The 23,944-nt window shown below is 38.3% G+C and overlaps 1 protein-coding gene across 11 annotated transcripts in view; it reads left to right on the forward strand.

The window, feature by feature from the left end:
- ECT2 (epithelial cell transforming 2) overlaps window positions 1-23,944 on the forward strand; it is a 64,492-nt gene that overhangs the window by 35,743 nt on the left and 4,805 nt on the right. For all 11 annotated transcript variants that reach the window (XM_067738051.1, XM_067738058.1, XM_067738055.1 and 8 more), the window contains 5 exons: window positions 1,597-1,675; window positions 2,059-2,178; window positions 11,872-12,010; window positions 13,520-13,674; window positions 23,204-23,311. In XM_067738051.1, the coding sequence (XP_067594152.1) occupies window positions 1,597-1,675; window positions 2,059-2,178; window positions 11,872-12,010; window positions 13,520-13,674; window positions 23,204-23,311 (601 nt within the window). The remainder of the gene's footprint in view (window positions 1-1,596; window positions 1,676-2,058; window positions 2,179-11,871; window positions 12,011-13,519; window positions 13,675-23,203; window positions 23,312-23,944) is intronic.

A 23,944-nucleotide genomic window follows, 5' to 3' on the forward strand; every position in this document is an offset into this window, starting at 1 on the left:
ATCATTTTTTTAATTGTACACTTTTTTTTTCACTTCTTTAAATTTATTTATTTATTTATTTTTGGCTGCACTGGGTCTCCATTGTTGTCTTCTTTGCTGTGCGGGGGCTTTCTCTAGTTGCGGTGAGCAGGGGCTACTCTTCATTGCGGTGTGCGGGCTTCTCATTGTGGTGGCTTCTCCTGTTGTGGAGCACAGGCTCTAGACGTGCAGGCTTCAGCAGTCGTGGCACGTGGGCTCTAGAGCGCAGGCTCAGAAGCTGTGGCACACAGGCTTAGTTGCTCCGTGGCATGTGGGATCTTCCTGGACCAGGGCTCAAACCCATGTCACCTGCATTGGCAGGCAGATTCTCAACCACTGCGCCACCAGGGAAGCCCCTAATTGTACACTTTTATAGCTATAAATTTCCCTTTAAGCATTGCTTTAGTCATATTCCATAAATTTTGTGTTTTTGTTTATCTGAAAGTATTTTCTAATTTCCCTTGTGATTACTTCTTGACCCATTAGTTGTGTAGGAGTGTTTTGGCTAATTCCCACATATTTGTGAATTTTCAAAATTTCCTTTTGTTATCAATTTCTGATTTTACTTCATTGTTTATGGAAAATATACTTTGTATTATTTCAGTCCTTTCAAACTTTTTGAGGCCTATTTTATGGCTTAACCTGGAGAATGTTCCATGTACACTTGAATATTGTGCTCTTTTTCATCATTTTACTTTCAGTCTATTTATGTCTTTGTATGTAAAGTGTATCTTTTGTATACAGGATATAATTGGCCTTGCATTGTTTCCTGTCTCACAGGAATTGACTTCCAGTGACTTGAGAACCCTGTTTCGTTATACTTTGATTGTTTTTATTTTTTTTATTTTTTTTTAATTAATTAATTTATTTATGGCTGTGTTGGGTCTTCGTTTCTGTGCGAGGACTTTCTCTAGTTGTGGCAAGCGGAAGCCACTCTTCATCGCGGTGCGCGGGCCTCTTACTATCGCGGCCTCTCATTGCGGAGCACAGGCTCCAGACGCGCAGGCTCAGTAGTTGTGGCTCACGGACCTAGTTGCTCCACGGCATGTGGGATCCTCCCAGACCAGGGCTCGAACCCGTGTCCCCTGCATTAGCAGGCAGATTCTCAACCACTGCGCCACCAGGGAAGCCCTGTTTTTATTTTTTTAGTTGTTTCAGGCAGAGTATATTTTTTTCCTCCTTATTCCATCTTGTCCATTAGTCTTAATTTTTATTTCAGTGAAATGATTAGCATATGACTTAGGAATGATTTGCATAAAACCTTACCTGAACTTACACTTAGATTATGAGAACCTGAAGTTTATACCATTGTAACGTATTTTAGGAAGTGAGTGAGTATAGTGAGTATAATTTAAAAAAAAGACACAATATTGTAAGGACTAAAGCAAAATATACTTCTCTGAAGGGTTGTATGAAATTTTTTTTAATGTAGTGGGATACTTTTAGGGAATATTTTAACTGATACAGGTATCAAAATTAAGGTAGACTCACATGGAAGGATTTTTGTTTGTGACACGAGATGTATGTATATACAGTTTTTATAGTCTTGTTCTAAAAGTAACCTTATTAATTTTTCAGCCATATTAATGAGGATAAGAGAAAGACAGAAGCTCAAAAGCAAATTTTCGATGTTGTTTATGAAGTAGATGGATGTCCAGTAGGTATTCATTTTTGATGATTGTCAACTTATTTTCTTTTTCTTGTTAACGGTTGACCCTTGAACAACTGGGTGTTAAGGGCATCAGCCCCACCAGTGCAGTAGAAAATCTGCATGTAACTTTATAGTTGGCCCTTTGTTTCTGTGGTTCTGTATTCATGGATTCAACCAATCATGGATCGTGTAGTACTTATTTATTGAAAAAACACTGTGTATAAGTGGACCAACACAGTTCAAACCTGTGTTGTTAAAGGCTCAACTGTATTTAGATTCTGCAGTTATAATATAAACAGAATCTCAACACAACTTTCTTTTAAATTATAACTTTTACAAATTATTTGCTATAAAGTAATCTTTTTTATTAATATTTTCAATCTATTCAGGCTAATCTTTTATCTTCTCACCGAAGCTTAGTTCAGCGAGTTGAAACAATTTCTCTAGGTGAGCACCCCTGTGACAGAGGAGAACAAGTAACCCTCTTCCTCTTCAATGACTGCCTAGAGGTAAAGTTGTCCTTAATACAGTATAATAACACTGCTGTTTTGTGTGACTTCACTGAATGTTTAAAACCAAACTTTGATTTAATTACAAAAACTTTAAATTAATTTAATTAAGTGATTAAAGTAAATAGCTTAAAGTGAACTTAATCACATTTTTTTGATGAGACTGGTTGTTGACTTAATACTATTAATTGAATGCTTTTAGGAGAAGGCCTAATATTAAGAAATGTGATGATTTTTTATGACTTCAGATCCAAGTCACAATGAAAATTTAGTTTATTTCCATGCAAATAAATGCTTAGGTGAAGAATTTTAGGAACTTCTTATATCTATGTATATTTCTTCAAGATTTACAAAATAATTATGAGTTCTTTTTGAAATTTAAGTAGATTTTTCCAGCAAAGAAATCAGTATTTTGTTGAAGAAGGAGATAAGTGGATTATTTAATACAATGAATTTACAATCCCCTGATTTCTTCCTTAAGTCTGCAGGTTTTAGAGTGAGTTAATGGTCAATTTATCAGATGCGGTGCAATGATTCTAATTCTAAAATTCTTATCTATCCAAGTAAATTTTTTCCCCATATTAGTCCTACAGGCAGATTGAACTATATTTATGTGCTTTTTCAACCCCTTTCTTTCATTCTTTTATTCGTGTATTTTTAATCAACTAAACAGTCTAATTGGGGGATATAAAGGAATGTATTTTCCTTCATCTCAGAAAATAGAACACATTCTGTCTTCTAATGATAAAGTCATTAACCAGGAGACTCATTTGACATTTGTGTTATTGGGTAAGTTTTTGTTGCATTCATTGAAGTGATTTTGATGAGTTGCCTTTTTCTTTAAAATTTATACTTCTTCCTTTTATTCCTTTCTACTTCATTTCTTATCTAGTGCTACCCTCTTGTATCATGCACATTAGTATTTTTTTTTTAACATCTTTATTGGAGTCTAATATATTTTTTTTTTTTTGCGGTACGCGGGCCTCTCACTGTTGTGGCCTCTCCCGTTGCGGACCACAGGCTCCAGACGCACAGGCCCAGCAGCCACGGCTCACGGGCCAAGCCGCTCCGCGGCATGTGGGATCCTTTCGGACCCGGGCACGAACCCGTGTCCCCTGCATTGGCAGGCGGACTCTCAACCACTGCGCCACCAGGGAAGCCCTGGAGTATAATTGATTTACAATGGTGTGTTAGTTTCTGCTTTATAACAAAATGAATCAGCTATACATATATCCCGATATCTCCTCCCGCTTGCATCTCCCTCCCACCATCCCTATCCCACCCCACTAGGTGGTCACAAAGCACCAAGCTGATCTCCCTATGCTATGTGGCTTCTTTCCACTAGCTATCTGTTTTACATTTGGTAGTGTATATATGTCCATGCCAGTCTCTCACTTCGTCCCAGCTTACCCTTCCCCCTTCCCGTGTCCGCAAGTCCATTCTCTATGTCTGCCTCTTTATTCCTGTCCTGCCCCTAGGTTCTTCAGAACCTTTTTTTTTTTGTATTACATATATATGTGTTACCATATGGTGTTTGTTTTTCTCTTTCTGACTTAACTTCACTCTGTATGACAGACTCTAGGTCCATCCACCTCACTACAAATAACTCAGTTTTGTTCTTTTTATGGCTGAGTAATATTCCATTGTATATATGTGCCACATCTTCTTTATCCATTCATCTGTTGATGGACAGACACTTAGGTTGCTTCCATGTCCTGGCTATTATAAATAGAGCTGGAATGAACATTGTGGCACATGACTCTTTGTTTTTTTGGGTTTTTTGGGGTTTTTTTTTAATTTTTCAATTTTATTTTATTTATTTTTTTTATACAGCAGGTTCTTATTAGTTATCCATTTTATACATATTAGTGTATATATGTCAATCCCAATCTCCCAATTCATCACACCACCACTCTCCCCCTTGGTGTCCATAACATTTCTTCTCTACATTTGTGTCTCTATTTCTGCCCTGCAAACTGGTTCATCTGTACCATTTTTCTAGGCTCCACATATATGCGTTAATATACAATATTTTTCTCTTTCTGACTTACTTCACTCTGTATGACAGTCTCTAGATCCATCCACATCTCTACAAATGACCCAATTTTGTTCCTTTTTATGGCTGAGTAACATTCCATTGTATATATGTACCACATCTTCTTCATCCATTCATCTGTCAATGGGCATTTGTGTGTATTGAAGAATCCTTGCATTCCTGGGATAAACCCCACTTGATCATGGTGTATGATCCTTTTAATGTGCTGTTGGATTCTGTTTGCTAGTATTTTGTTGAGGAATTTTGAATCTATGTTCATCAGTGATATTGGCCTGTAGTTTTCTTTCTTTGTGACATCTTTGTCTAGTTTTGGTATCATGGTGATGGTGGCCTCGTAGAATGAGTTTGGGTGTGTTCCTCCCTCTGCTATATTTTGGAAGAGTTTGAGGAGGATAGGTGTTAGCTCTTCTCTAAATGTTTGATAGAATTCACCTGTGAAGCCATCTGATCCTGGGCTTTTGTTTGTTGGAATATTTTTTATTTTATTTTATTTTATTTATTTTTTTGTTTGTTGGAATATTTTTAATCATAGTTTCAAATGCAGTGCTTGTGATTGGTCTGTTCATAGTTTCTATTTCTTCCTGGTTCAGTCTTGGAAGGTTGTGCATTTCTAAGAATTTGTCCATTTCTTCCAGGTTGTCCATTTTATTGGCATATAGTTGCTTGCAATAGTCTCTCATAATCCTTTGTATTTTCTGCATTGTCAGTTGTTACTTTTCCTATTTCTTTTCTAATTCTATTGATTTGAGTCTTCTCCCTTTTTTTCTTGATGAGCCTAATGGTTTATCAATATGGTTTATTTTCTCAAAGAACCAGCTTTTAGTTTTATTGATCTTTGCTATTGTTTCCTTCATTTCTTTTTCATTTATTTCTGATCTGATCTTTATGACTTCTTTCCTTCTGCTAACTTTGGGGTTTTTTTGTTCTTCTTTCTCTAATTGCTTTAGATGTAAGGTTAGGTTGTTTATTTGAGATGTTTCTTGTTTCTTGAGGTAGGATTGTATTGCTGTAAAGTTCCCTCTTAGAACTGCTTCTGCTGCATCCCATGGGTTTTGGGTCGTCGTGTTTTCCTTGTCATTTGTTTCTAGGTTTTTTTTTTTGTTTTTTTTTTTTTTTTGTGGTACACGGGCCTCTCACTGCTGTGGCCTCTCCCGTTGTGGAGAACAGGCTCCGGAAGCGCAGGTGCAGCGGCCATGGCTCACGGGCCCAGCGAGTCCGCGGCACGCGGGACCCTCCCGGACTGGGGCACGAACCCGTATCCCCTGCATTGGCAGGCAGACTCCCAACCACTGCGCCACCAGGGAAGCTCTCTAGGTATTTTTTGATTTCCTCTTTGATTTCTTCAATGATCTCTTGGTTCTCAACTAGTGTACTGTTTAGCCTCCATTTGTTTGTATTTTTTCCTGTAATTGATATCTAGTCTGATAGTGTTGTGGTTGGAAAAGATACTTGATACGATTTCAGTTTTCTTAAATTTACCAAAGCTTGATTTGTGACCCAAGATATGATCTCTCCTGGGGAGTGTTCTATAAGCACTTGAGAAGAAAGTGTATTCTATTGTTTTTGGATGGAATGTCCTATAACTATCAATTAAGTCCATCTTGTTTAATGTATCATTTAAAGCTTGTGTTTCCTTATTTATTTTCATTTTGGATGATCTGTCCATTGTTGAAAGAGGGGTATTAAAGTCCCTTAATATGAATTTGTTACTGTCGATTTCTCCTTTTATGGCTGTTAGCATTTGCCTTATGTGCTCCTATGTTGGATGCATAAATATTTACAATTGTTATATCTTCTTAGGTTGATCCCTTGATCATTATGTAGTGTCCATATTTGTCTCTTGGAATAGTCTTTGTTTTAAAGTCTGTTTTGTCTGATATGAGAATTGCTATTCCAGCTTTTTTTTTTTTTTTTTTTTTTTTTTTTTTGGTGGTACGCGGGCGTCTCACTGCTGCAGCCTCTTCCGTCACGGAGCACAGGCTCCGGATGTGCAGGTGCAGCGGCCATGGCTCACGGGCCCAGCCAGTCCGCGGCACGCGGGACCCTCCCGGACTGGGGCACGAACCCGTATCCCCTGCACCGGCAGGCAGACTCCCAACCACTGCGCCACCAGGGAAGCCCTCCAGCTTTCTTTTGATTTCCTTTTGCTTGGAATATCTTTTACCATCCCTTCACTCTCAGTCTGTATGTGTCCCTAGGTCTGGAGTGGGTCCCTTGTAGACAGCATATGTACGGGTCTTGTTTTTGTATCCATTCACCCAGTCTGTGTCTTTTGGTTGGAACACTTAATCCATTTACATTTAAGGTAGTTGTCGATATGTATGTTCCTATTACCATTTTCTTAATTGTTTTGGGTTTGTTATTGTAGGTCTTTTCCTTCTTTTGTTTTTCCTGCCTAGAGAAGTTCCTTTAGCATTTGTTGTAAAGCTGGTTTGGTGGTGCCGAATTCTCTTAGCTTTTGCTTGTCTGTAAAGGTTTTAATTTCTCCATCAAATCTGAATGAGATCCTTGCTGGGTAGAGTAATCTTGGTAGTAGGTTTTTCCCTTTCATCACTTTAAATATGTCCTGCTACTCCCTTCTGGCTTGCAGAGTTTCTGCTGAAGGATCAGCTGTTAACCTTATGGGGATTCCCTTGTATGTTATTTGTTGTTTTTCCCTTGCTGCTTTTAATATTTTTTCTTTGTATTTAATTTTTAGTAGTTTGATTAATTTCTGTCTTGGTGTGTTTCTCCTTAGATTTATCCTGTATGGGACTCTCTGTGCTTCCTGGATTTGATTGACTATTTCCTTTCCCATATTAGGGAAGTTTTCAAGTATAATCTCTTCAAATATTTTCTCAGTCCCTTTCTTTTTCTCTTCATATTCTGGGACCCCTATAATTTGAATGTTGGTGTGTTTAATGTTGTCCCAGAGGTCTCTGAGACGGTCCTCAGTTCTTTTCATTCTTTTTTTTCTTTATTCTGCTCTGCGGTAGTTATTTCCACTATGGTATCTTCCAGGTCACTTATCTGTTCTTCTTTCTCAGTTATTCTGCTATTGATTCCTTCTAGAGAATTTTTAATTTCATTTATCGTGCTGTTCATCATTGTTTGTTTGCTCTTTAGTTCTTCTAGGTCCGTGTTAAACACTTCTTGTATTTCCTGCATTCTATTTCCAAGATTTTGGATCATCTTTACCATCATTACTCTGAATTTGTTTTCAGGTACACTGCTTATTTCCTCTTCATTTGTTTGGTCTGGTGGGTTTTTACCTTGCTCCTTCATCTGCTGTGTGTTTCTCTGTCTTCTCATTGTTCTTAACTTACTGTGTTTGGGGTTTCCTTTTCGCAGGCTGCAGGTTCGTAGTTCCCATTGATTTTGGTGTCTGGCCCAGTGGCTAAAGTTGGTTCAGTGGGTTGTGTAGGCTTCCTGGTGGAGGGGACTGGTGTCTGTGTTCTGGTGGATGAGGCTGGATCTTGTCTTTCTGGTGGACATGACTGCATCTGTGTTTTGTGGTTTTGTGGTGTCTGTGACCTTATTATGATTTTAGGCAGCCTCTCTGCTAATGGGTAGTGTTGTGTTCCTGTCTTGTTAGTTGTTTGGGATAAGGTATCCAGCACTGTAGCTTGCTGGTCGTTGAGTGGACCTGGGTCTTAGCGTTGAGGTGCAGATCTCTGGGAGAGCTTTCGCAGTTTGATATTACATGGAGTTGGGAGTTCTCTGGTAGACCAGTATCCTGAACTTGGCTCTCCCACGTCAGAGGCACAGGCCTGACACCTGGCTGGAGCACCAAAACCCTGTTAGCCGCATGGCTCAGAAGAAAAGGGAGAAACAAAGACATAAAGAAAGAAAGAAAAATAAATAAAATGAAGTTATTAAAATAAAAAATAAAAACGTTATTAAAAATAAAAAAATAAGTAATTTAAAAAAAGAAAAGAAAGACAGAAGAGAACGACCAAAGCAAAAAACAGATCCACCAATGATAACAAGCGCCAAAAAGTATACTAAAAAAAAAAAAAGCAGACAGACAGAGCCTTAGGACAAATGGTAAAAGCAACGCTATACAGACAGAATCACACAAAGAAGCACACACATACACATTCACAAAAAGAGAAAAAGGGGGAAAAAAATCTATGTATTAAAAAAAAAAAATAGGAAGAGAGCAACCAAAGCAATTAACAAATCTACCAATGATAATAAACTCTAAATACTAAACTAAGATAAACATAAGACCAGTCACAAATTAGATGCAGAAAGCAAACCCCAAGTCTACAGTTGCTCCCAAAGTCCACCTCCTCAATTTGGGATGATTCGTTGTCTATTCAGGTATTCCACAGATGCAGGGTACATCAGGGTGGCTGTGGAGATGTCATCCGCTGCTCCTGAAGCTGCAGGGAGAGATTTCCTTTCTCTTCTTTGTTCCCACAGCTCCTGGAGTTCAGCTTTAGATTTGGCCCTGACTCTGCATGTAGGTCGCCTGAGCTCATCTGTTTCCACCCAGACAGGACGGGGTTAAAGGAGCAGCTGATTAGGGGGCTCTGGCTCACTCAGGCCGGGGGGAGGGAGGGGTACGGAATGTGGGGCCGAGCGTGCCGCGGCAGAGGCCCACATGACGTTGCAACAGCCTGAGGTGCGCCATGTGTTCTCCCGGGGAAGTTGTCCCTGGATCACAGGACCCTGGCAGTGGCGGGCTGCACAGGCTCCCAGGAGGGGAGGTGTGAGTAGTGACCTGTGCTCGCACACAGGCTTCTTGGTGGCGGCAGCAACAGCCTTGGTGTCTCATGCCTGTCTCTCGTGTCCGCGCTGATAGCCGCGACTTGCACCCATCTCTGGACCTCATTTAGGCGGTGCTCTGAATCCCCTCTCCTCGTGCACCCCAAAACAATGATCTCTTGCCTTTTCGGCAGCTCCATACTTTTTCCCGGACTCTCTCCTGACTAGCTGTGGTGCACTAGCCCCTTCAGGATGTGTTCACGCTGCCAACCCCATTCCTCTCCCTGGGATCTGATGGAAGCCCAAGCCTCAGCTCCCAGCCCCCGCCCGCCCCGGCGGCTGAGTAGACAATCCTCTTGGGCTGGTGAGTGCTTGTCGGCACCGATCCTCTGTGTGGGAATCTCTCCACTTTGCCCTCTGCACCCCTGTTGCTGCGCTCTCCTCCATGGCACTGAAGTTTCCCCCCCGCCCACCCCCCTGTCTCCACCAGTGAACGGGCTTCCTAATGTGTGGAAACCTTTCCTCCTTCACAGCTCCCTCCCACTGGTGCAGGTCCCGTCCCTATCCGTTTGTCTCTGTTTATTCTTTTTTCTTTTGCCCTACCCAGGTACGTGGGGGAGTTTCTTGCCTTTTGGGAGGTCTGAGGTCTTCTGCTAGCGTTCAGTAGGTGTTCTGTAGGAGTTGTTCCACATGCATATGTATTTCTGATGTATTTGTGGGGAGGAAGATGATCTCCATGTCTTACTCCTCTGCCATCTTGAAGGTCTCCTGCACATTAGTTTTTAAAGTATAAATACAACGGAATCTTAGAGAAAAAGCCAGGTACAGTTACAGGTGCAATAAAATCTCACCAAAAATTTACTTGTGTTAAAGAGTTTTGTTGTTGTGAGGTTAGTGAAAAATGGTATTTTCATTTGGTCAGTACTGTCACAAAACACAAAAGTAAAGGCAGTGAAAATACTGTACACAATTGACCTTACCCTGAACTGAGAAAGTTATAAAAAATCATGAGGCAGATAATTCTGAACTACTTGTCTCCCCTGTAATGAGAGCTTTAGCCTGCTCTGCTTTTGAGAACAGGGACTAGGTAGAGTCAATTTTTGATCATATTTTATTTGAATCTGCAGTATCATGCTCACTGAGTACCATGTAGCTGCTTAGTAGTTCTGTTTGTTTGCTTTCATTAAAGCTTTTGTAAGTTTTTCCTGTTGACGTTCATAGGTCAGCTGGCTCCATTCATCTAATAGGTTAGGTTATCTGTACTTCCTTTGCTAATCCATTCTGGTCTTTATCCTCTTAATCCTTAGATAGTTGAGACTTACTTTAAATTTTACATCCCCTTCAATTTTTGTGAAGTCTTCTACAACTGGCTCATTGACTTACCTTCCATTTTAATTCCTGCCATTGGTCATTCCTTGTAGCCTCTAAGTCTGTTATCTGATACCCTGGTTTCTCACTTCCTTCATCTTCCTGAATTCAGTGACTTTTTGTTCTACTCTCTCTTAGTCTCCATGTCAGAATCACATTAACTGTAACATTTCTATTTTTAACATTAAATTTGAACTCCAAATTTATAATTTGGACTTTTAGATTTATAAACTCCTATTCTTTAGCTTGTTTGTTTAAAAAAAAAAACAAAACTTTGAGTAAATTTGGAATGAAGAGAATGATAAAAGTTAGAAGCATTTAAAATAGATAAGATCTAAACTGACTTCACTTAAACATGACGGGTGATGTATCTATATTTTGAGTTTTTACCTTGATGGACTAGCATTTGTATCATCAATATTAGCACTTGTCATCGTTTTTCCTTTTTAAAAATGAAACTTAAAATTATTTATTTTGCTTAGCTAAATTAAAAGTATATTCAAATAGTACAGTGGAAATAATTATTTAAAGAATCAGCTTTTTTCATATATTAATGTAAATGGGCCTTTAATATTTGATATGTATCATAGATCTGTGTCATATTTCTGCATCAATGTGAATGTGATACTGACTGCCTTTTGATCTTTTTTCATTAGCCAACACAAGCTATCAACAATACATTTTTCAGCCTTACTTTGTCATATTCATGATGATGACCAGTCAATCTCAATTCATTAAGTAGCTTAATCTAAATCATTTTGTGTTAATGTCTTTCAGTTGATGATTATAACCCCCAAAGAAATGTTCTTTTAAAAAGGCAAAATAATATACTAGGATTTCATGGAAATGAAAACAATAAATTTAAAGACCTTATAAAATTCACAGAACTCAAATACATCATGAGTCACAGGGTCCTTTCTGATTTTGTTCCTGTCTTCTCCAGCATTACTTTACCTGTCTTCCTTTGCATGAGTTCCCAGTTTAGGTAAAGTTATATCTTAACATAGCACCTTGACTTTATAATTTGTATCAATTTTTAATGTATTATTTAGTTACTTTAATTTTCCTGTTTGTCAATAGTATGTAGGTATCATGAGAGCCAGAACCATTTCTGTATTATTCACTCCTTTATCCTCAGTGCCTTGCAAAGCATCTGAGATAATTGTGTATTCTGCTCTTACACTGAAATCAATTATCTTTTGAACCCAAGGCAGCAATCCCAGAGCAACTATTCCCCTTTCTGAATTCAAGGCCTTTTATTGAAGGTTCCTTCATCCTTTGATCCTGTTACTTCTCACAGTGCTTCTAAGTTCTTTCACACCTCTGGGATCTTTTCCATATATCCTGTTTTCCTGACTTTTGAGCTCTTCTCATATAAACATGAGCATTCCTGCTACATAGTTACATGTATGAATTTGTCACATAGTAACTATGCTTATCAGATAATAATTTTGGAATGACTGGTAGTTAAATAAGCTGCATATAGATTTATGTGATTAGTGCCATTTAACTTTTAAGCATTTGGTGTTTGTTTTTATGTTACTGACGATGACTTTTTTTTTTTTTCCTATAATCAGATAGCAAGAAAACGACACAAGGTTATCGGCACTTTTAGGAGTCCTCATGGCCAGACCCGACCCCCAGCTTCTCTTAAGCATATTCATCTAATGCCTCTTTCTCAGATTAAGAAGGTGCTAGACATACGAGAGACAGAAGGTATGGTCATTGGATAAACTATTGGCTAGATAAAAATAGTTTATATTCATTGAAAGTTTGATTCCCTTATATATATTTTTTAAGCTGGTATATTATCTTTAAATATTGTTGGTTAGTTCTGGCAAAGTAATTGTTCTTATACTTCAACTACATCTCTAGGAACTGGGAGATTTTTAGTTCAAATGAAAATACTATCTCAGTCTGAAGGATATCTTCATCTCTTAAGGGACAGAGAGCTTTTAAGTGGTTACATGTCAAAATAGAGCCCATTCCCACACCAAAACTTATTTTTATTCCTTCAGAATCCGAAGACAATTGTAGTCTATTACGTGTGCCCCACAGCTTATAACCTTCCCTGTTGCCAATGGCTGTATTGTTAGGGATACACTTAGGATATGACAGGAATAGATGTGCATGAGTAAGTACACCCAAAGTAACTATGGTAGACTCAACATGGGCTCAAATGTGTATTAAGGAAAGCTTTTACTCTATACTTTGGGAGTGTTAGAGAGGATTCTTTGAAGGCCTGAAATTGGGAAAAGTTTATACCTACTGGCGCAGTATCAGTTTTTAAAATAGTACCTAGTGATGTGCATGCCTGGCAATATTTTGTTTGTTTAGGCATATATTTTTACAGTGTAAACTGGTTCCATTACTGATCCCATCCTCAAATGATGGAAAGCTTTTAATTTATGAGAAACAATAAAAAAAACCCTTGAATGGCAACTTATATTGCTATCTTTACTCAATTGTCAAATTCTGGATTTATTAAAGGTTACATAGAACATTCACTTAAATGATCTCTATATTTTTGGATTATAATTATGGAAGACTTCATTGTTTAAAATAGGTTCTGTTTTAGCATCTTGGTCATAAAACATTTTGTAACAATTTGAGTATTTTATTTATTTGAACTTGATTTAAATAGGTTGAATTATTGAATTATTCTTACAATGTCACTTTATTTTAAAACTTAAATTCTAGAATTCTAAGAAATGATATAATCTAATTTTTTAAAACTCCATCAAAGAAAATATGAAATGTCATGGAAAATACTGCTTACTTAACAATATCATTGTTGGTTCCTCACATGGTACATACTATTATAATTCTTTCCAGTGTTTCAACTTAATATGATGCTATTCTTTGTCCAGTTAAAAACAGAGGGGAGGGCTTCCCTGGTGGCACAGTGGTTGAGAGTCCGCCAGCCGATGCAGGGGACACGGGTTTGTGCCCCGGTCCGGGAAGATCCCACGTGCTGCGGAGCGGCTAGGCCCATGAGCTATGGCTGCTGAGCCTGTGCGTCCAGAGCCTATGCTCTGCAACGGGAGAGGCCGCAACAGTGAGAGGCCCATGTAGCACACACACACACACAAAAAAAGTAGAGGGGACAGAAAAGGTAGAGAAGAGATAATTTTTTGGAGTTTCATTGCTCTGAGGGAACTTGTGTTAAGTCTGTCATTTTCCAAGGAGTAACATTTAATGTTTGTGATTATTCTGGAACCCTAGATTGCCATAATGCTTTTGCCTTGCTTGTGAGGCCACCTACAGAGCAGGCAAATGTGCTGCTCAGTTTCCAGATGACATCAGAGGAACCTCCAAAAGAAAACTGGCTAAAGATGCTATGTCGACATGTAGCCAACACCATTTGTAAAGCAGATGCTGTAAGTTCTTAAACCACTATTATAATGAAAGTTTAAACTCCATGGTAATATACAGACTAAACGTGTATGTTTCTAATGACTTGTTAATTATGGATGAAGGAGAGTTTGTGTTGTGTTTATTGAGGAAAACTGATTTAAAAGTTGCTTTGGAGGAAATTTTTAAAAATATAGACACATGAAACATTTCTTTGAGTCCCTAGCTTACAGACAGGGCCTCATATATAAGGCCTCATAGCCTTACAGCTCCTTTGGCTCTGCTGTAGTGAAGCTTTTGGGACTTATAATGTATTTTCATTAGTGCTCTTTGACTTGGCTATCTGTGAGAGAGTATTTTGTTCTATTGTTCTTTTATCTTATTGAGAGCAATAGGTGAATTGTAGCAAGCTGCTTTTCCTGTCAGGCAAGTTGCCAATGCAGTTTTCTTAGTCCAATCTCTTAAAATCAAATGCCATTATGAATATATAACCATTTTTATCCTGTACAGATTAAAGTGAAGATATATGAGAAAATCAAATTCTTGAAGTTAAATGACTCACCAGAAATCAGGTAGCTTGTAGTAGATCTTGGATGAAATCTAGGTCCATTAAAAGATAATTTGGGGGCTTCCCTGGTGGCGCAGTGGTTGAGAGTCTGCCTGCCGATGCAGGGGACACGGGTTCGTGCCCCTGTCCAGGAAGATCCCACATGCTGCGGAGCGGCTAGGCCCGTGAGCCATGGCTGCTGAGCCTGCACGTCCGGAGCCTGTGCTCTGCAAATGGGAGAGGCCACAACAGTGAGAGGCCCACATACCGGAAAAAAAAAAAAAAAAAAAAGATAATTTGATTTCTTCATTATATATGGGAGAGACATGTGATAGATATAGATCCCTTCATCTTTGCACAAATGACATAGATGGAGGAGAATGTATAGACAGATAACCTTTTTCAGTATAGTACTTGGACATTTCCTGTGGGAATAAAACATACAGTTTATTATAGTTAAATCTGATCTTAAAGACATTGAGGTATAATTATTATTGCTTATAAAGTAAATACTTTATTAAAAGTATTTACCTAACTGTTTAGAAAAATTAACAGACTTTTAAATTTTATGTTTTTTAATTGAAGTATAGTTGATTTACAGCATTGTGTTAGTTTCTGGTGTACAGCAAAGTGATTCAGTTATACATATATATATACACACATATTCTTTTTCATTATGGTTTATTATAGGATACTGAATATAGTTCCCTGTGCTATACAGTAGGACCTTGTTGTTTATCTATTTTATATATAGTAGTTTGTATCTGCTAATCCCAAACTCCTAGTTTATCCCTCTCCCACCCCTGTTCCCCTTTGGTAACCATAAGTTTTTACATTTTCTATGTCTGTGAGTCTGTTTCTTTTTCGTAAATAAGTTCATTTATGTCCTATTTTAGATTCCACATATAAGTGATATCATATGGTATTTGTCTTTTCTCTTTGTGATTTACTTCATTTAGTATGATAATCTCTAGGTCCATCCATGTTGCTGCATGGCATACTTTCATTCTTTCTCATTGCTGAGGGGTAGTCAGTCCATTTTTTTAAACTTTTTTTTCTTTTTAAATTAATTAATTATTTATTTTTGGCTGCATTGGGTCTTTGCTGCTGCGCACGGGCTTTTTTCCTAGCTGTGGCGCATGGGGGCTACTCTTCGTTGCTGTGCGCAGGCTTCTCATTGTGGTGGCTTCTCGTTGCAGAGCATGGGCTCTAGGCACGTGGGCTTCAGTAGTTGTAGCTCACCACCAGAGAAGTCCCTATTCCATTTTGTATATATACCACATCTTCTTTATCCATTCATCTGTCAATGGACATTTAGGTTGCTTCCATGTCTCAGCAATTGTAAATTGTGCTGCTGTGGACATTGGGGTGTATGTATTTTTGAATTACAGTTTTCTCTGGATATATGCCCAGGAGTGGGATTCCTAGGTCATATGATAACTCTATTTTTAGTTTTTTTAAGGAACCTCCATACAGTTTTCATAGTGGCTGCACCAGTTTACATTCCAACCAACAGTGTAGGAGGGTTCCCTTTTTCTCCACACCCTCTCTGGGATTTGTTATTTGTAGACTTTTTAATGATGGCCATTCTGACTGGTGTGAGGGGTACCTCATTGTAGGTTTGATTTTCATTTCTCTAATAATTAGTGATGTTGAGCATCTTTCCATGTGCCTCTTGGCCATCTGTATGTCTTCTTTGGAGAAATGTTTATTTAGGTCTTCTGCCCAGTTATTGATTGGGTTGTTTTCTTGTTATAGAGTTGTATGAACTATTTGTATATTTTGGAAGTTAATCCCTTGTTGATTGAATTGTTTGCAAATATTTTCTCCCCTTCTGTAGGTTGTCTTTTCTTTATATGGTTTTCTTCCTGTGCAAAAGCTTATAAGTTTGATTAGGTCCAATTTGTTTATTTTTGCCTTTATTTCTATTGCCTTGGGAGACTGACCTAAGAAAACATTGGTACAATTTATGTCAGAATGTTTTGCCTGTGTTCTCTTCTAGGAGTTTTATGGTGTCTTGTCTTATATTTAATTCTTTACCATTTTGAGTTTATTTTTATGTATGGCGCGAGGGTGTCTTCTCACTTCATTGATTTACATACAGCTGTCCAGCTTTCCCAGTACCAGTTGCTGACGAGAGTGTCTTTTCTCCATTGTATATTCTTGCCTCCTTTGTCAAAGGTTAATTGACTGTAGGTATGTTGGTTTATTTCTGGGCTCTCTGTTCTGTTCCATTGATCCATATGTCTGTTTGGGGGCCAATACAACACTGTTTTGATTACTGTAGCTTTGTAGTATTCTCTGAAGTCTGAGAGGGTTATGCCTCCAGCCTTGTTATTTTTCCTCAGGATTGCTTTGGTAATTCTGTTTTTTTTATGGTTCCATATAAATATGAGAACTATTTGTTTTAGTTCTGTGAAAAATGTCATGAGTAACTTGATAGGGATTGCATTAAATCTGTAGTGTGCTTTGGGTAGTATGGCTGTTTTAACAATATTAATTCTTCCAATCAAGAGCATGATTTCATTTCTTTGAATCATCTTCAGTTTCCTTTAACAATTTTCTAGTGTTCTCAGCATATAAATCTTTGACCTCCTTGGTCAGGTTTATTCCTAAATATTTTGTGTGTGTATGATGTGGTTTTAAAAGGAATTTTTTCTTTCTTTTTTTTTTTTTTTTTTACTTTCTGATATTTCATTGTTAGTGTAAAGAAATACAACAGATTTCTGTATGTTAATCTTGTATCATTACCTTGCTGAATTTATCAGTTCTAATAGTTTTTGTGTGGAGTCTATAGGGTTTTCTATATTTAGTGTCATGTCATCTGCATGTACTGACAGTTTTACCTCTTTTCCAATTTTGATACCTTTTATTCCTTTTTCTTGTCCATTGCTGTGGCTCAGACTTCAATCCTATATTGAATAGAAGTGGTAAGAGTGGGCACCCTTATCTTGTTCCAGATTTTAGCGGGGAGGCTTTCAGCTTTTCACCATTGAGTATTATCTTGGCTGGGGGTTTGTCAAAACAGCTTTTATTATGTTGCAATGTGTTCCCTCTATACCCGCTTTGGTAAGAGTTTTTATCATGAATGGACATTGAATTTTATCAGATGCTTTTCCTGCATCTATTGAGATAATCATGTGTTTTTTGTCTTTTCTTTTGTTGATGTGGTGTTACCACACTGATATTTGTATGTCGAACCATCTTTGTGACCCTGGGATGAATCCAACTTGATTGTGGTATATGATCTTGTTTTTATGTGTTGTTGGATTTGGTTCGCTAATATTTTGTTGAGAATTTTTTCATTTATATTCATCAAAGATATTGGCCTTTAATTTTCTTTTTTGGTATTGTTTTTGGTTTTGGTATCAGGGTGATGGTGGCTTTCTAGAATGCCTTTGGGAGTGTTCCCTTTTCAATCTTTTGGTGGAAGAGCTTGGGGAGGGTTTTTATAAGTTCTTCTTTGTATGCTTGGCAGAATTCCTCAGTGAAGCCATCTGGTCCTGACTTCGGTTTGCAGGGAGTTTTTTCATTGCATATTGTATTTCACTTCTAGTGAATGGTCTGTTCAAATTTTCTTTCTTTTTCATTCAGTTTTGGTGGGTTGTATGTTTCTAGAAAATTGTACATTTTTTCTAGGTTGTTGAATTTGTTGGCATATAATTGTTCATAGTATTGTCTTCTGGTTTTTTAAATTTCTGTTGTACTGGTTGTTATTTCTCCTCTTTCATTTCTTATTTTATTTGGTTCCTCTGTTCTTGATGAGCCTGAAGAGAGGTTTGTTGATTTTGTTTACCATTTCAAAGAACCAGCTCTTTTCTTTTGTTTTTTAATCTATATTTTATTTTCTCTCTGATCTTTATTATTTCCTTCCTTATAAGAACTTCTTTTGCTGCATGCCATAGATTTTGTATGGTTGTGTTTTTATGTCATATGTTTCAAGGTATCTTCTGATTTCCTCTTTGATTGCATCATCAACCCATTGGTTTTTGTAGCATGTTTTTTAGTCTCCATGTAATCATTTTTTTCTCATTTCTCTTTTTGTGGTTGATTTCTAGTTTCACGCCTTTGTGGTCAGAAAAGATGCTTGAAATAATTTCTATCCTCTTAAATTTGTTCAGGCTTGTTTTTTGTCCTAGTATGTGGTTTGTCCTAGAGATTATTCCATGTGCACTTAAAAAGAATGTGTATTCTGGTTTTTTGGGATGTAATGTCCTGAAAATAGCAATTAAGTCTAACTGTTCTATTGTATCATTTAGGATCTCTCTTGCCTTACTGATTTTTATATCTGGAAGATCTGTCCATTGGTGTGAGTGAGGTGTTAAAGTCTCTTACTATTGTATTCCTGTCAATTTCTCCCTTTATGTCTGTTACCATTTGCTTTTTGTATTTAGGTGCTCCTATACTGCATATGTTAACAAGTGTTATGTTAACGAGTGTAATAGCCTCTTCTTGTATTGACCCTTTTATCATTATAGAGTGTCCTTTATTATCTTTATTACATTAGTTTTAGAGTCTGTTTTGTCTGATAGGAGTATTGCTAGACCCACTTTCTTGTCATTTCTGTTTGCATGAAATATCTTTTTCCATCTCTTCACTTTCAATCTATGTGTGTCCTTCACCCTAAAGTGGGTCCCTTGTAGGCAGCATATTGTAAGCTTCTGTTTTTTTATTCAATCTTCCACTCTGTGTCTTTTTATTAGAGAATTTAGTCCATTGACATTTTAGGTAATTATTGGTAGATATGTATTTATTGCCATTTTAAATCTTGTTTTCCAGTTGATTTTGTATTTCTTCTTTGTTCCTTTCTTTTTGTTTTTCATTTTGTAGTTTGATGGTTTTCTTTTGTATTACGCTTTTGTTCTGTTCTTTTTGGTTTTTGTGAATCTGTTGTATATTTTTCATACTCGCTTCCCCCACATTTTATGATTTTGATGTCCTCTTTTACATCTTCATGTTTATTCTTTTGGTGTTCATTGTAGTTATCATTGCTTTCACAAAAATTTATTTTTTTAATCTGTATACTGGCTTATTTAAGTGATTTACTTTCCAGTTGAGGTATTTCTCTTTCCTCTAGATTCTTGCTTCTTTTCTATTTAAAGAAGACCTTTCAATACTCCTATTAAGATAGGTTTAATATTACTGTATTCTTTTAGTTTTTGCTTGTCTGAGAAATTCTTTATCTCTCCTTCTATCATAAGTGATAAATTTGCTGGCTAGAGTATCCTGGGTTGCAGCTTCTTCCCTTTCAATACTTTGAATATATCTTGCCACTCCCTTCTGGTCTTCAATGTTTCTGTAGAGAAATCAGCTGATAGCCTTATGTGGTTTCCCTTGTAATTAACGCTTTGTTTTTCTCTTGCTGCCTTTAGAATCCTCATATCTTTTAACTTTTGTCATTTTAATTATAATATGTCTTGGTGTAGGTCTGTTTGGGTTCTTCTTGTTTGGGGCCCTCTGTGCTTCCTGTACCTGGGTATCTGTTTCCTTCTTTATATTTGGGAAGTCATCAGCCATAATTTCTTCAAATACATTTTTTTTTTTTTTTCAGTACGCGGGCCTCTCACTGTTGTGGCCTCTCCCGTTGCGGAGCACAGGCTCCGGATGCGCAGGCTCAGCGGCCATGGCTCACGGGCCCAGCCGCTCCGTGGCATGTGGGATCTTCCTGGACTGGGGCACGAACCCATGTCCGCTGCATCGGCAGGCAGACTCTCAACCACTACGCCACCAGGGAAGCTCCAAATAAATTTTTGATCCCCTTTTCTCTTTGTTTTCCTTCTGGGATCCCTATTATGCATAGATCTGGATACTTTATATTATCCCATAGGTCTCGTTTATTACTTTCCTTTTTTTTTTTTCATTTGTGTTTCTGTCTGCTGTTCTGATTGGGTGATTTCCATTATTCTATCTTCCAGATCACTTATAAGTTCTTTTGCATTATCCAGTTTGTTGTTGATTGCCTCGAGTTCAGCTTTTGTTTTGGGAAATGAGTTTTCTAATTTAATTGCCTCCTTTTTATAGTTTTTAGTTCCTTTTTACAGTAATGTGCATTTCTATTGATAGACTTGCTTAATTACTTCAGTATTTTCATTACCTCCTTTTTGGACTGGGATCTGCTAGACTGCAGATGTCTGTTTCATTGTTCTTTCAGGGGAATTCTCTTGGTCTTTTAATTGGGAGTGTTTCCTCTGCTTCATTTTACTTCTGTTTCTCTGACTCTGTGAATTAAGGAGAAATAGTTATCTGCTGTGGTCTTGAAGGGCTGTTTTTTGTGTTTCCCTGTGTAGCCCTCGTGAGTGTAATATTTTTGTTCAAGGGCTGTTTTTATTATGGATGTCTGCCACATTTTTCTTTAGTGTGTGTTAGCCGTTATCCCCTTGATAGGGGGTATGATTGTTACCGTGATGACCAGAGACTGCACTGATGTTGAGTGTGGCCTCCTCTTTGCTCTTTGGTTGTCACAGCTCTGTCAGGGGCAGGGTCTGCACCCCAGTTGTTGGAGTAGATGCCACCAGCTCTGTTTCTGGACTGGTGTGAGGTAGTTGGGCTTGAATGCCCCTGCTGGGAGAGGAACCCCTGATTATTCCTCTGCAGAAGCTGTCTACTGGGAAGTCGCTCTGTGGTTTTGCTTGTTACCTGTCGTGTTGGCTCAACAATGTATACTGTCTTTGGCACTGCCCTCAGTCCCACCTCAACCATGGGAATTCAGACAGTAAGCTGGGGTATCTCTCAGGTGCTGTGCTCACAAAGCCACTAGCATAGATCTTTTGACATGGAACCACTGAGTTCAAGCACTGGTATACCATGGTCGTGCACCTGGACTGGGTCAAGCATCTGGACCCACCGTAGGAAGTACTGAGTCAGCCCAGACCCCGGCCCCAGCTCTGTGTGTGAGCGCCAGCAGAGCCTGCTATCGCCAGACCTGCCCCAGCCACAGGAGCGCCAATAATCTACTCCGATGTCCTGCAGGCACTGGGTTTACAAAGCTGTCTCAGATGCACAAATCCGCAGATATCACAGCTGCTGGAACACTCAGATTTCAACCCTGCTTCTGAAGTTGTGCGGCCGCTGGCCATAGGCTAGGGTTTCAGCCCTGCCTCCATGTGTGGGCAGCTCACCCAAGCTTGCTCGCTCCCAAATCACAGAGGCAGAGCCTCACCCTCTGAGCACACCGAGAATGAGGCTGCTATTCCAGGCCCCGCCCCTCCCTTTGAGCTTGCAGGTTAACAATGGGACATCAGTGACAGATCTGGGCTCCTTCTTGTGCATGCCCCTGTTTGCAGCTGTGGACCACACTCCAGCCTCTTCAGGCTGTCTCCATGCAGCCAATGCCAGTCTTCTCAGGTCTGTCCTCTGAAGCCCAAGTTTTAGCACTAGCCCCTGTGTGTACCAGCAGATGTGGGTCCTAGGCTGGGGATTGCAGTGAGATGGCCAGGGCCTTCTGTGCAGGTCTATGTTCTTCTTGTTGCACACTGGCTGCAGCACTCTCCTCCAAGCTTCTGAAGCTCCCTTTCTCTCCCCACTGATCTCCCCTGCTGGTTAAGCGGCTTCCCATGGTGAGGGAACCTTTCCTCTTTCACAGCACCCTCCCAGGGGCACAGATCCCATCCCAATTCCCGTTTTCTTTCTTTCACCCTACCTGTTAGGTGGTCATCTTTCTTGCATTTTGGTTTTATGAGATCTTCTGCTGGCATTCAGCAGGTATACTATAAGAATTATTCCATATGTAGATGTATTTGTGGTATATTTGTGGGAAGAGGTGAGTTCCACTTCCTTCTATTCCACCACCTCCTCTGGCCCTTGATTTGTTTGTTTTTTAAAAATTTCTGTGGGGGGCTTCCCTGGTGGCGCAGTGGTTGAGAGTCCGCCTGCCGATGCAGGGGACGCGGGTTCGTGCCCCGGTCCGGGAAGATCCCACATGCCGCAGAGCGGCTGGGCCCGTGAGCCATGGCCGCTGAGCCTGCGCGTCCGGAGCCTGTGCTCTGCAACGGGAGAGGCCACAGCAGTGAGAGGCCCACGTACCGCCCAAAAAAAAACAAAAAAAAAATTTCTGTGGGCCAAGAATATGTTGTTATAAATAAAGGATTGTTCCACAAAAAGGTTCATAGAAGGAAATACAGTGCTAGTGTGTACAACAGAGTGCTGATGAGAAAAGAGATGCAGACAGCTTTTTGTAAAGCCAAAAAACTGCTCATTATAAGGAAGAATTTTTTCTCATAGTTCTAGATATCCATATATAAAATGGATTTCTGCAGTATAGTGATTGCCTATTATAGAGATTACTCCTGCATTTATCACAATGCCTGACTACATGGCTTATGCAGTCCTTTCTAAATGTATAACCATGATTCTGAAATGTAAACGGTTAATGGAAAAATTTCCTTAAAATAAAATCTATTGAATTACTAGCCACAGGATGGCTGATAATTCTAGAACTGAAATATAAACAGTTAATGAAGATATTTCATAAAGTAAAATTAACCACAAGATGGCAGCAAACATTTAACTATATCCTGATTTATACTGTGTTAAACCACAGAATTCTTCCCAGTTGTGAAATTTTGTTACTAAGAAATGTTTGTAAATTCAGATATTAGGCAACTTCAGTTGAGCTCTTTCCTACATTTCAAATATTATGCATAGTAAATTTTTTAAAAGCCCTGAGTCGGTGTCTTATCATTTGAGAACTTTTGCCATGTTGAAGAGGAAATATTTCTATACTCATACACACACACACACACACACACACACACACACACACACACACACACTGTAAAAAATATAAAAATCTGATTCTTTGAATCAGTTTTTGTTCTTCTGTTATATACTTTTTGAGGCCTTAAATAAATTTCAGAGTAGAAATTATATCAAACCCATCAGAAATCTTGAGTAGCTTCATTTATATATGCTCCCTATGTGAGCATGTAAGTTCTTAAAGGTTTGATTTTAGGAACAGTTGTGTATCTTTATTTTGTTTATTTTAAAATAAAAATATTAATTTTCAACAGGAGAATCTTATTTACACTGCTGATCCAGAATCCTTTGAAGTAAATACGAAAGATATGGACAGTACATTGAGTAGAGCATCTAGAGCAATAAAAAAGACTTCAAAAAAGGTGAGTCTTAGTGAAATTATTATTCAGCATATCTCCAAAATGTATTTTTCAGAGTATATTAAAATAGTATTGCCATAGACATCAGGTAGTGTATAAAATAAAGCTGTTTTTGGTTCTAGGCAATGGCCTACAGAGATAATAGTTTAGCTCAGTGAATTCTTTGGCACAGTAATTATAACAAATTGTTATCCTTCCCATTATAGTTACTATGATACTTCTGATGGTGTTTTAGGTATAGATACGTGTGCATTCATGTTAGAAATTGCATTTAACATGAATTGCGTTCATGTTAAAAATCAGATATTTTTCAGCAAAGGGCACACAGTAGAGTCAGGAAACCTGGGATCTATTCCTTACCATAAGTGTGTTTCAGACTTCTAATGATGAAGATAGCTTTGTTACTTACCTTACAGTATTGAAGTTGTTGAGGACTACACAAGAATGTTGATAATAGGGCTTTTTAAAAGTAGAACTAGACTTTTAATTTTACAGGTAAAATTTTGCAACTGTAGTCTACTTGCTAGGTTTATAAGTCTTGGTTGTTGTTTTCCTTGCCTTTGAGGGGAGGCTTTATACTTTAATCATCATTGTATCTCTGCATTTAACATGTATGATGTATAGTAGATAAACATG

The sequence above is a fragment of the Pseudorca crassidens genome, chromosome 5, assembly GCF_039906515.1.
Source record: "Pseudorca crassidens isolate mPseCra1 chromosome 5, mPseCra1.hap1, whole genome shotgun sequence".
NCBI lineage: Eukaryota > Metazoa > Chordata > Mammalia > Artiodactyla > Delphinidae > Pseudorca > Pseudorca crassidens.